The 13047-nt window shown below is 44.1% G+C and overlaps 1 protein-coding gene across 2 annotated transcripts in view; it reads left to right on the forward strand.

Annotated features, from left to right (window-relative positions):
* Window positions 1-5307: 5307 nt before the first annotated feature.
* Window positions 5308-13047, forward strand: part of TEX36 (testis expressed 36) — an 88510-nt gene continuing 80770 nt past the window's right edge. For both annotated transcript variants that reach the window (XM_017537923.2, XM_017537922.2), the window contains exon 1: window positions 5308-5501. In XM_017537923.2, coding sequence (XP_017393412.1) covers window positions 5451-5501 — 51 coding nt within the window. In that variant the 5' untranslated portion in view covers window positions 5308-5450. The remainder of the gene's footprint in view (window positions 5502-13047) is intronic.

Consider the following 13047-nt stretch of genomic DNA (forward strand, 5'->3'; position numbering starts at 1 on the left):
AACTATTACAGTTAGTTTCTACCTTTCAATTTAATTAAAGTTCTAGCTGGGTGCAGTGGTGCACGCCTGTAATTCCAGCACTTTGGGAGGTCGAGGTGGGTGGATCACTTGAGGTCAGGGGTTCGGGACCAGCCTGACTAACATGGTGAAACCCCATCTCTACTAAATACAAAAAAGAAAAAAAAATATGCAGGTGTGGTGGCGCATGCCTGTAATCTGAGCTACTTGGGAGGCTGAGACAGGAAAATCACTTGTACCTGGGAGCCAGAGGTTGCAGTGAGCCAAGATCGCACCATTGCACTCCAGCCTGGGCAACAAGAGTGAACCTCCGTCTCAAAAACAAAAAAAGCCTAGTTGGCCAACTTATCTTTCTTATCTTTCAATTGGTTTTGTCTTTCTTGTGTTGATCCAGGAATTGTTCCCTTGAGTATGAGGGAGAGAGAACAGTTAATTTTCCAGATAGTTTGCAACATAGGGTAAAACAAAAAATGTGCTTTATGTTACAGATGCCTGAGTTCTTTTCGAGGTGGCATACAAATTGCTATATATTCACGACAATTTCTATTAGTACCATATGAATCATGTATCATAATAAATAAATGCAGCTGAGTCACTTCAATTTGGTTGCTATTTGCAGAAAGAATCCAGATTCATCCTTCCAGGGTGAACCCAAAATGTGCTTTATAGTTAAGATACCTGAGTATTTCTCAGATGGTTAACATTTCACAGACAAATGGATTGGCCTTCCCCAAATGCATGTTTAATTATCCAGGATTTGTGGACATTAACATGAAAATGAATCTTTCATTTGGTAGAACAACAAACCGTCACATGCCTGCATATGAGGGAGCTGAGTGTTTGTGGGTGCACTCGTGGGTAGGCATGTGCAGACACACACGTGAGAACATTCTGCAAAGTCCCCCTAATTCTACCACTTCCTCTCCTGCAAAAGACAGCACATTCTTAATTAAAATGACGAATGGCATGCTGCCCTGGAAATGCGTGGAAGATATAAATGCATTCACCCTGTACTACCTTTAAGAAAAGACTTAAAGTTCAAAGAACACAAAAACTGTCCTATCAAAAAATGCACTGGACAAGACAATTAGCTATAAAAGTTGTCAGTAGTCCAGTGAAAATAATTTTTGGTTAATCAATAGGTTTGAGGTACTGGTCATTGAATGTATTGTTAAATTTGTGATTTGCTATTTACAAAGAACTGATTGCCTTAATGCTGTCCAAAAACAGTGGTGACACATGGCAAATGCGCAGTGATATTTATTGCATGAGTGATTGGCTCAGTGTTGTGTTTGCAGACAGTCCCTAGCTGGTGGTTTTGGACCACTGTGTGTGAGCACGTGCAAAGGCACGAGACAGGATCGAACTTGACCCTCTGGCGTTCTCAGCCCTGGTGGTCTGAGTACCCTTAGTGGTACAGGACTTGTTTTCAGAGTGGTGGGTCACAAAGTACAGCCTAGTAATTTAAACCTTGAAAATAATAACAGCCACAATGAAGAGCCCTACTCTTAATGTGTGGCTGGGAAATCCTAGCTGAAGAGAAGTGGAATTTCATTTTTTCTGGCCAGGTTTCTGTGCTTAGCTTTGATTTTCTTGGACAAATTTGTTAGAATTTTAAACAATGATTCAAAAGGAGAAAATTAGAACATACTTGAACCAGCAGTCATATACCGTGTTTAACAGAGCATAAGACTAAATACAGAGGCAATGCGAAATATATTTTAAAATGAAGTTTCAGTTCTAAGAGATTTTCTGCTCCATCGGTGGAGACAAAGTGAATGCATGTGAAACACTGAGTTGGAAATGGCCACTGTTTTTAGGTTTTAAATGTTGTCATTGGCTTCCTTCCTCCTCTCTGACTTTTCCTTTCGTCTTAGGGTGCAGGAGAACCAGAACTCTGTCCTGGCCCATCACCTTTCTCTGTGTGGCGTTGGTGGCACGTGGTGTCCGTCATTTGGCCCCTGGCCGACAAGAGCTCACCTTGGAGAGGGACTGCGGCTAATCGGGAGGAATTTCAACAGGCCCTGTTTTGTGCAGATTAAGGAAAGGGAATTAAAAGGAATCCTCTTATAAAATCACTGCTCAATAATTTAACAGCGTCAAGCAAGAGCATTAAAATGAAAACTGATTTATGCTGGCATTGAACTTGGCTTTGGTACATGTGGCTTCTGGTGTGGGCTCTGCCATATATTAGCTGTGTGACTGTGGGTGAGTCACTTCACCTCATGGAGGCTCAGTTTCCTCATCGGTAGGTGAGATAATTGTGAACACCTGCTTCAGTTGCAGTCCGCATCCCTGCAGTGAAACCAGTGACACATTCCATGACAGAAGAGACTGTAATGAAGGGTCTCCTCTTAGAGATGAGGGCGGGGTTACAGGAACTGACAAGAATAGCGCAGCTTCCTGGGATCAGCAAGAGCAGGAAGCCTTGGGCGGAAGGGGTAGGGACAGGGAAGTGTGAAGGGGAAGAACTGTGGCTGAGGGGAACAGGCTGCCCAGCAGGAGCTATGGACATAAGTGGGCAAGCACAGCCCCTTCCAAATTATGGCCTGGTAGGAATAGAGCCTGCGGGGCCAAGACTTTGAACCTCTGATGTACCAATGTGTTATGTACATCTCTTCCCAACACCCTGTTCAGGGATATCAGTAGCTTAAAATCCACCACGGTGGAAGTACTGAGGCATGGAAATTGGCAGATGCCACTACAAATCAGGCTGCTTTTTCTCTGAAGGGCTGGTTGTGAACTATTTAGGGGTACACCACTGCCTATCTCCTTCTGCCCTTCTGATTCCCAGTGCTACTTCCTATGGGATGAATCCAACCAGAGCCAAAGAATGGGCCGGGCATGGTGGCTCATGCCTGTAACCCCAGCACTTTGGGAGGCCGAGGCGGGCGGATCACCAGAGGTCAGGAGTTCGAGACCAGCCTGGCCAACATGGTAAAGTCCTGTCTCTACTAAAAACACAAAAACCAGCCAGGTGTGGTGGTGGTGCCTGTAATCCCAGCTCCTTGGGAGGCTGTGTCAGGAGAATCGCTTGAACCCAGGAGGCAGTGAGCCAAGACCACGCCCATTGCACTCCAGCCTGGGCAACAAGAGCAAAACTCAATCTCAAAAAAAAAAATTAATTAAAAAGAAAAAAAGAGCCAAAACATAGGGGAAGAGGGGATACAACCTTTACAGGTTAGACTCCAGGCTGCAGAATAGGGACTGGATAACGAAAGAATGGGAGAGGGGTACACACAGAAGAAAAATAACCAGCACATGTCTTAAGGTTGTCATGAAAGTTACCGAAAACAATGAATATATAAGTACTTAGTAAACATTGAAGTGCCTTTCATGTGTTCTTCCTGAGAATTAGACAGCACTATGCATCCTCTTCTGCCCTCCCGCTCCCCAGGCTAATTGGAATGAAGTTAGGCTTATTCTTGTAAGAATTTGGGGAATTAAATGATCAAATTAAAGATGAAAGAACACCCGCTGGGGTGGCAGGGGCTTCAGTTTGTCCTTTGATTTTGCTTCTCTCTCTCTTCCATGGTGATTAAACTTTTGGCTGGGCAATCAACCCACCAGGACAAAGCCTACTTTGCAGCCCCCTTTACAGTAAGGTGGTTGAAGCCCCGGCCCACGAGAGGAAGTGTTGTGTGGGAGACACCAGGAGCCTTCCTTAGGAGGAAGCAGCTGAGCCAGTTGGGGTTGGCCCAATATGATCCATGGGGTCACGCCCTTTCCCATCTACTTCCCTTCCTGCATTCTGCTGCCTGGAACGTAGATGCCATCTGGTGCCACAAGATGACAGCTGCCCCCTGGGGCTGGTGAGCAGTGGTAGGTGTGAGGGAGCCTCATCTCTGAGAATCCCAAACAGCAGAGCTGCCATATTGAGCCTGGACGACCTCTCTCTGGACTTCATTTACGCAGAGAGAATAAATGTCTATCGTGTTGAAGCCCCTGTTAGTTTGGGTTTCCTGTCCCGGTCAAATTTGATCCTAATCAATATAGTGCATCTTGGCAAGGCTGGGAGATGGCAGGTTCCCTTGCACTGCTGCTGCTGGGAGTATTTCTTTACACCTGGGCTTTGGAGAGCAGTGGGCAATGCCTGGTAAATACACTGTGTCCATTGCACTGGGCTTGTCGGCAGGTAGCAGAAATCCTGGAAGGGTTTACTACACACACAACAGGCTTGCCTGGTGCAGCAGCTCCGCAACAGCAACAGATGCAGCCCACCATCTTTTCCTCCTCTCTCTCTACCATGTGGCTTTTGGCATCACAGTGCAAGAGGACCTATGCATCTCTGGCGTCACATCTAGGAGCCCACCTCTGGCTCTTCGGTGCTGGCAGTGGATATGATCTCATATCACTACTACGGCAGCTCATGAGAGGAGAGGAGAGGGTGCAGGACACAATTTCTGAGCGAGAGGGCAGCTGGACAGGTCGTCCTGTACATGTTTACTCTCGTATTCACACGGAATAGCCAAGAGAATTGGCAAGACACAACATTTAAAAAAAAGGAGAAAGAAAGAAAAGCAGAAAATACCTTACTGAGTAGAAGGGAGGCAGGACATGTGTGTCCAGGCCCTGAGAGAAATACCAGATTTCAGGAGCAGCCTTTGCAGCCCTGGGGAGGCCAGGTGGTCCTTGGCAAGGCTCGTGAGCTCTGGAGCTGTCCCATGACCTTGCTGGGACGTCTGGCGTCCCATTCATTGCTGTATGATCCTTGTTTTCTATTTGTAAATGTTGAAGGTTGTCACGGAGAAAAAATAAAAACAGGTGACTGTTTAGTTTAGCACAGCACTTGGCATATGGTAATTACTCATGGGTGTTACTTCCTTGTGGCCTCAATGCTGTGCCAGGCAGGTAAGAGTGGCTGTGAGTGAGTCCTGAGGTTGGGCCTGAGCTGAGACACAGAGGCTGCCACAGGAGATGGTAGGAAGCATGGGTCCTGGGCACAGCAGTGCCACTGATGCAGACAAGGTCACACCCAGCCTGGGACACAAATTATTTTGCTGAAAACTAACAGGGTGGAACATATGACTGCCATGGTGGACATTCAACTCAAACATTATTGGTTCAAGAATTGAGAGGTTACAAAATGTTTGCCATTACCCCCGAATCATCTTGTTCTCACCTGTCTGAGCTGATCACGGGGCTTCCCCAGCTGGGAACTGGTGGCTCTTTGCCTCTTACCCTGGGGAGTCACAGCTGCAAGGAACTGGTGGCAGGAATCCTCAGAGGGCTTAGAAGACTCCTCTACCCATTGTGATGGGTGAGCTCCATTCCATGACAACAATGGGCACCTGTACCTTCCCCTCCTGGTAGAGGCTGAGAAGTAAAAATCAGGAACAAGGAAGAGGAGTGGCTTCCCAGATGTGTGGAGCTTATGAAGCCATGGAGAGGTGAGGGAGCCAACCTCAGCCACATTCAGCTTCCTGGAGAGAATGGCCAAAGGGCGGCGCTTCAACCCACCTTTAGACAAGGATGGGAGATGGGTAAGGAAGACAGTGGCCCCTGATACCTTCCTCATGCCACGTGGGTGTGGTCAACTCTGAGGAGTTCAGATCCTGCTTCTGCTATTACTGCAGCATGACCTTTGACAAATCACTTCATTTTATTTAACCTCAGTTTCTTCATTTGTGAAAAGGGAATCCCGTAACATTCTTGGGAGGGCTGAATGAAATAATGCATGCAAAATGCTCAGCACACTGGAAACTTGTGAATGTCTACTAAGCAGTAATTCCTGCTCTACTTTTTCTTTCTTCTGTAGCAACTATCTTCTAACATGCCACAGAACTTATTCTCTTATGTGCATTGTCTCCCCTTGTTAGAATGTAAACTCCACGGAGCCGGCATTTTTGTCTATTTTTTTCACTGATGTATCCCCAGTGCTTAGAACAGGATCTGGAGCATAGGAGGCACTCAATCAATATTTGTTGAAGCAATTATATTGTACTAGAAACCTCTAAACAAATTCCTGTTGGCTCCCAATCCTATTCCTTAGCCCTTCCAGCCTACAAAATGAGAAGTGTCCAGGAACGCATCATTTACTCATCTTCATCACTTGAAAACTTTCCCTTTCCAGCTACACGCTCTGCCCCAGCCCTTGCTCTTCTGATGTCACTTACAGAGCCCGTGGGATTTATTGCTCTTCTACCATCTTTAAGAAACATTTGGGTCACTCCTAAGTGCAAGGTCTTAGCCTTGTCGGCCAAGCACTTCTCTCCTTTGCTCTTGAACATGTATATTTCATGGCTGACAAGTCTTTCCCGTTTCTAATTTCTACAATTCATTCACAAAAAGAATGTGAAGGGGAAATCACAACAGTAGACTCACAATGAGAGAAATTGACACAATCAGAGAAAAACCTGGTGTTAACTTCTTTTAGAGCAGCAATAGGTAAAAAGTTATTAAAATTTTTATTTGTTTAAAAGAAAAACAGAAAAGACTTCAGCAAATTTGGGTCTTGAAGGCTTTCAAAAACTGACTTACTCACTTGGATATAACTTGGCTCAGTAGCTTAGACTTTCTAAGTCTCAGTTTCTTTATCTATAAAATGGGAGAATAATGTACCAAGGGTAGAAGACCATTGTGGCGGATTCATGATTAATTCACAAGTGCTTCGTTCAATGAGTGAGCATATGGAAACCACTTAACATATATACGCTTTTGTATATGTGTGTACATATATGTGTACACACAAATGTATACCTTGTTTCATTCCACAAAAACTGAAAGCATGGAAATGTACTCAATAAAATAATACAGTATAAATCAAATAGAAATTTATAATCAGTTTTATAAATACTTTGGAAGAAGAGGCTGAGTCTGAGAACATATATATCATAGATATAATATTAGGTATATATCTAGGATTATATGGGAGATATTTCGGCACCACATTTGACTCTGAGTACCCTGGCAGCCAAAGCAAAATGGGAACTAATGTCAACTCCATAGAGCTAAGTGCCCATGAAGAGAAATGTGTAAGTCGCTCAGACTAAGTAGCTTTCCCTCTAGCTGTTACCTACACATCAGATAGGCTTGTTAGACTGAATTTTATGAAAGGCTGACTAAAGTGACTACAGTGTCTTAACCAAATAGGGATTTATATTTCTAAAATAACAACGAAATCTGGAAGTCAGCCATCCCAGGCTGGTACAGCTGCTCAAGGGAGTCATCAGCAGCTCCCTCTTCAGTGTCCTGTTTTGCCATCCTTAGTGTGGGGTGATTCCAGCTCCAGGCAGTGAGTTCACAACTCAGGCAGGAAAATAAGGGGAAGGTCAAGGGACAAAAAGGTGGAAGGCACCTGTCACCTAAGTCTGCCCCTTTTTATCAGGAAAAAAATATTTTCCTGCTTTCCCAGGAGCCTGCCCTCTAGACCTCTGCTTCCATCTCACCAAGCCACATGGCCAATTTAGCTGCAAGGGAGTCTGAGGAGGTGTTTTTCTAACCAACTGCATTGCTGCTCTGAACAAAGAACTGGAGTTCTGTAGTAAGGGAGAAAGTGAGAATCAACATTTCACAGGTAGAAATTTTATTTTGTTCTTCTATCAAGAGCCTGGAAACGTAGCCCAGTCCCTGGGTTTTAGGGAGAAATGCACCATTCCCCAAAGCTTGGCTTGAGCCTTTGGCACAAATCCTTTCTGCTGTCAGCACCTAAGAGTATAAAAAGAATAGTGCTGATCATGAAGTTTCCCAAAGTAACTTGTAGACGAGGAGGGAAAAATTAAAGAAATTGTTGGCTTTGAGTCAGCAGTAGCCCATTTGGGAGGACAGTAATATCCACATTAGAGGTGACAGTCATTTTGCAGTTGACCTTGCTGGTTGCAATCTAGCTATTGCCAGGTAGGAGAGACTTTTTCCACACACGTTCCCCTTCCTGTTTAATATTTCAGTCATTGAGTGATTGAACGCAGCAAAAATTTCACCGCCGACTAGTTAAAAAGCTATATTTCATGGTTACAATATCTAACAGAAGGGTTTATTTCACAGCTATCATGTTATAGCCATTAAATATATATTTTAAAAGAGTGAAATTAAAATGCTAGAGCCTTTTTTTTTTTTTACAGTGATTTAGTCTACAGACTTGCTGAATACAAATGAACCCAAGTCAGTTGTCATTTAACTGGTGAGAGCCATCATTCTTGATGTTAGAACAGCCTCCCCCCAGCCCTCAGCCTGATTTTCCACAGTTTCCCAGAGAGAAGTGTTGACTCAGTCAGACTGGAGGAAGGGTAGAGGAAAAGGTTCAGAGCCCAAAGGTCCTTCGTATTATTTATATTTACCTCTCAAAATATTTCTTTGGAAGACGTTTTAAAAATAGAAGAATGAATGAGAAATCTGTAAGTTGACTTTGAACACATTTCTAGAGTATATTGTTAAGAGAGGAAAGCAAGGTGCAAAGCAGTATGTATGATATAATCTGATTTTTGTAAAGCAGTGTAAGTCCTCTCACAGGTACAGGTGTTTATACGTGATCCTATGAGCCCCTGGATGTTAATATTGTTATCTGGGGTTGGGAGGTATGACAGGAAGCGAAGAAGAAAGCAACCAAAAGCTACTGTGAAATAACAAGGCAGGGGAGGGGCGTCAAGATGGCTGAGTAGAAGCATTGCATGCCTGCCTCCCCCACTTATAAGAACCAAAATAGTGTACAGGCAATCACATTTTGAGTACGTTATCCAAGAGAGAATGCTGGAATTCAACAGAGAAGTGACAGGAAACACCACAAGTGGGGAAAGAGAAAGGAAAAAGGCAGCCTGCCTGGCTGGGATTGGCTGGGAGCCAGGAGTGACTTCCCAGCATGGGGAAGGGTAAGTGAGAGACTTCAGGTAGCCCACATGCCCATTGTAGAAATGTACAATTCTGGCTGGATGTGGTGGCTCAAGCCTGTAATCTCAGCACTTTGGGAGGCTAAGGTGGGTGGATCACCTGAGGTCAGGAGTTCGAGACCAGCCTGGCCAAGATGGTGAAAACCTGCTCTACTAAAAATACAAAAATTAGCCAGGTTCCATGGTGCATGCCTGTAGTCCCAGCTACTTGGGAGGCTGAGGAAGGAGAATTGCTTGAACCCAGGAGGTGGAAGTTGCAGTGAGCCAAGATTGTGCCACTGCACTCTAGCCTGGGCGACAGAGCAAGACTCTGTCTCAAAAAAAATAAATAAAAGAAAAATAGAAATGTGCAATTCTGGTCACAGAGAACTTTTCAACCCTTTCATCCCTGAAACTAACATAGAGAGACTCCTGGAGACTGTGGGATGGAACTGCTCCAGTGAGGAAGGTTGTGCGGGGTTCCTTTCTGAGACCCAAGCTGCTATAGCAAGGAACTATTTTCAAATCTAGTTTTCGGCAGACTGCACGCTGTCCTGGAGCCCAGCAGCATCTAGACTGGAGCATTATGGAAACTTGGGCTGTTGCTACCGGGACTGAGGAGTGAGCTGAGAGCACTTCCACAGTTGAGGCTAAGAAGCAAGTGAGGCACAGGCTTCAGCTGCAGCTGCTGGTGCTGAGAAGTGAGCATTGGCAGGAGGCTGGGATGTGAGCGGGGCACAAATTGACACTGGAACTTAGTTGTCAGCTGGGGGGTGCCCCTGCCGCGAGAGGCAAGGGGGGCGAGCTAGGTGTGGGCTACTGCTGCCAAGGTTGGGAAGCAAGACCTGCCCGGACTGGAGCATGAGAGGGACGTGTGTTCCCCATGCACCTGCCCAGGCTGTAGCCACCAGAGACAAACCCTCTCTCCAGTGACAGGGCCTCAGCACAGCTGCTACGACTTCTCAGCCGAGCACTCCACCTGGGGCCTGCTCCTGCTCGTGATGGCTGGTGCCTGCTGTCATAATTTGGGGGCCTGAGCATAAGCCCTGGCTTTGGCTCCTCTTTCATGGCAGAGCACATAGCCTAGGGTCCTTGGGCTTGCCCTACCCATCCACCACCTTGAGTATGCTCCTCTCAGGGAACTCAGATTGGGCCCAAACTCCTGGCCACTACCATCTCAGCTGGCCCCTCTGTGCAAGCACCACCTGCAGTCCTAGAGACTGGCCTGCCCAGCCCATCACAAGCACTGCCAACATCAATGTACACCACTCAGGACCCCAAAAATCATCCTGCCACTGCTACTGCCATCACCCATGCCACACCAGCTGCCTAGGGGCCTGAGAACCCACCCACCTGCCTGATTCACTGCTGCTGGTATCCAAGCAAGCCACCTGGAGGCCCAAGAATTGGCCCACTAGGAATTGTCAAAACAGGTGCCAGCTTACACCACTCTGAGGCACAAAGATAGACAGTCTCAGCCAACTGCTGCCACCACTGGGGCCTGAAGACAGACCTACCTGGCATCCTAGTCCCCAGCACTGCTTCTTCACAGCCTCTGCTGTTAACCACACCCGAACCCACTGAGAAAATCGTATATATCACTAATTGTGGTTACAGACAAAGAAATCATATACAGCCTGCATGCATGCAGAATCAAAGCCAAAGTACCCTATCCAACTGACACCATAGAAACATCTTTAGGAAAATGTCCTCCCTTATTAAAGTAAGTTTAAAAACAGGAAGAAGAGGCTATTACACCAGATATGCAGATAGTAAGATAAGAACACAAGAAACATGAAAAAGCAAGGAAATACACTTACAAACAGACAAAATAATTCACCAGCAATAGATTTTCTTTTTAAGATGGAGTATTGCTCTATCACCAGTCTGGAGTGCAGTGGGGTAATCTCATCTCACTGCAACCTCCACCTTCCAAGTTCAAGAAATTCTCCTGCCTTAGCCTCCTAAGTAGCTAGGACTACAGGTGCATGCTGCCATACCCGGCTAAGTTTTTGTATTTTAGTAGAGATGGGGTTTCACCATGTTCCCCAGGCTGGTCTGGAACTCCTGAGCTCAGGCAATCTGCCCACCCCAGCCTCCCAAAGTGCTAGGATTATAGGCGTGAGCCACCGCACCCAGCTTCCCAGCAATAGATCTTAATCAAAAAAATTTCCAAATCCCAGATAAAGAATTGAAAATATCCATTTTAGGGGCTAGGTACAGTGGCTTATGCCTGTAATCCCAGCACTTTGGGAGGCTGAGGTGGGCAGATCACTTGAGGTCAAGAGTGCAAGACCAGCCCGGCCAACATGGCAAAATCCCATCTCTACTAACAATATAAAAATTAGCTGGGCACGGTGGTGCATGCCTGTAATCCCAGATACTCAGGAGGCTGAGGCAGGAGGATCAATTGAGCCTGGGTAGTGGAGGTTGTAGTGAGCTTAGATTGCACCACTGCACTTCAGCCTGGGCAACAGAGTGAGACTCTATCTCAAAAAAAAAAAATTCATTTTAAAAAAGCTCAGTGAGATACAAGATAATTTTGAAGAATAATACAAAGAAATCAGAAAAAAAAATTCAGGATATAAATGAGAAATTTGCCAAGGAAGTAGATATTTAGGGAAAACAAAACAAAACAAAACAAAACAAAAAACAAATAGAAATTCTGAAATTGAAGAGCTCATGGAAAGAAATACAAAATGCATTTGAAAGCTTCAACAATAGAATTGATCAGGCAGAAGACTCTCAGAACTTGAAGACAGGTCTTTTGAAATAATCCAGTCAGACAAAGTAAAAAAAGAAGAATTGAAAAATATGAGCAAAGTCTTTGTTACATTTTGGACAACATAAAGTGATCAAACATTTAAGCTATCAGTATCCTCCAGAGGAAAGAGACAAAGAAATTATTAGAAAACCTATTTAACACAATAATAGAAAAAAAATTCCTACATCTAGAAAGAGATTTAGACATTCTGGTACAAGAAGTTTAACAGTCCCCAGACAGATACAATACAAAAGTCTTCTCCATGACACATTATAATCAGACTATCTAAAGTCAAAGATAAAGAAAAAATTCTAAAAGCAGCAAGGGAAAAGCATTAGTCATCAATAAAGGAAACTCCATCAGACCAACAGTAGGTTTCTCAGCAGAAACCTTACAGGTCATAAGACAATGAGATGGTATATTCACAATGCTGAAAGAAAAAACTGCCAGTCAAGAATACTATTTCCAGCAAAATTATCCTTTACAACTGAAGGAGAAATACAGTCTTTCCCAGACAAGCAAATGCTGAGGGAGAGACTTTGTTACCACTAGACTGACCTTTTGAGAAATGCTCAAGGGATCCCTAGAAGTGAAAGGACAATATTTGCCACAATGAAAATATACAAAAGTATAAAACTCACTTGTAAAGCAATCACACAAAGGAAGAAGAGAAAGGATTCAAATTGTACCACTACAGAAATCCACCAAATCACAATGACAATCAGTAAGATAAAAAGAAAGGAACAAAGAATATATAAACAACAAGAAAATAATTTTGTAATATGATAGGAACAAAGCCTCACATATCAATAATAACTTTGAACTTAATCATTAAATTATCCATTTAAAAGTTATAGAATGACTGTCTGAATGGAATTAAAAAAAATCCAACTATATGTTGCTTATAAGAAATTCACCTACCAGTAAAAACATACAGACAGACTGAAAATAAAGCCATGATAAAAAGATATTCCATGCAAGTGGAAACCAAAATAAGACAGGGAGACAAGAATAGAGAAAAAAAATAAAAAGGAATGAATAAAACCTGTGAGAAATATGGGATTATATAAAAAGACCAAGCCTATGACTAATTGGGGTACCTGACAGAGACTGGGAGAACAGAATCAAGTTGACAAACACTTTATGATATCATCCAAAACTTCCCCAACCTAAAAAGACAGGCCAACATTCAAATTCAGGAAACCCAGAGGACCCCGGTAACATACTCCAAGAGAAGATCAACCCAAGACACATAATCATCAGATTCTCCAAGGAAGGAAAGAATATTAAGGGCAGCCAGAAAGAAAGGCCAGGTCACCTATAATTGGAAGTCCATCAGACTAACAGCAGACCTCTCAGCAGAAACCCTATAAGCCAGAAGAAACTGGGGGAGGTCAACATTTTTTCTTTCCTTGCCTTTCTTTCTTTCTTTCTTTCTTTCTTTCTTTCTTTCTTTCTTTCTTT

This window comes from Cebus imitator, unplaced genomic scaffold (genome assembly GCF_001604975.1).
Source record: "Cebus imitator isolate Cc_AM_T3 unplaced genomic scaffold, Cebus_imitator-1.0 Scaffold107, whole genome shotgun sequence".
NCBI classification, from domain to species: Eukaryota; Metazoa; Chordata; class Mammalia; order Primates; family Cebidae; genus Cebus; species Cebus imitator.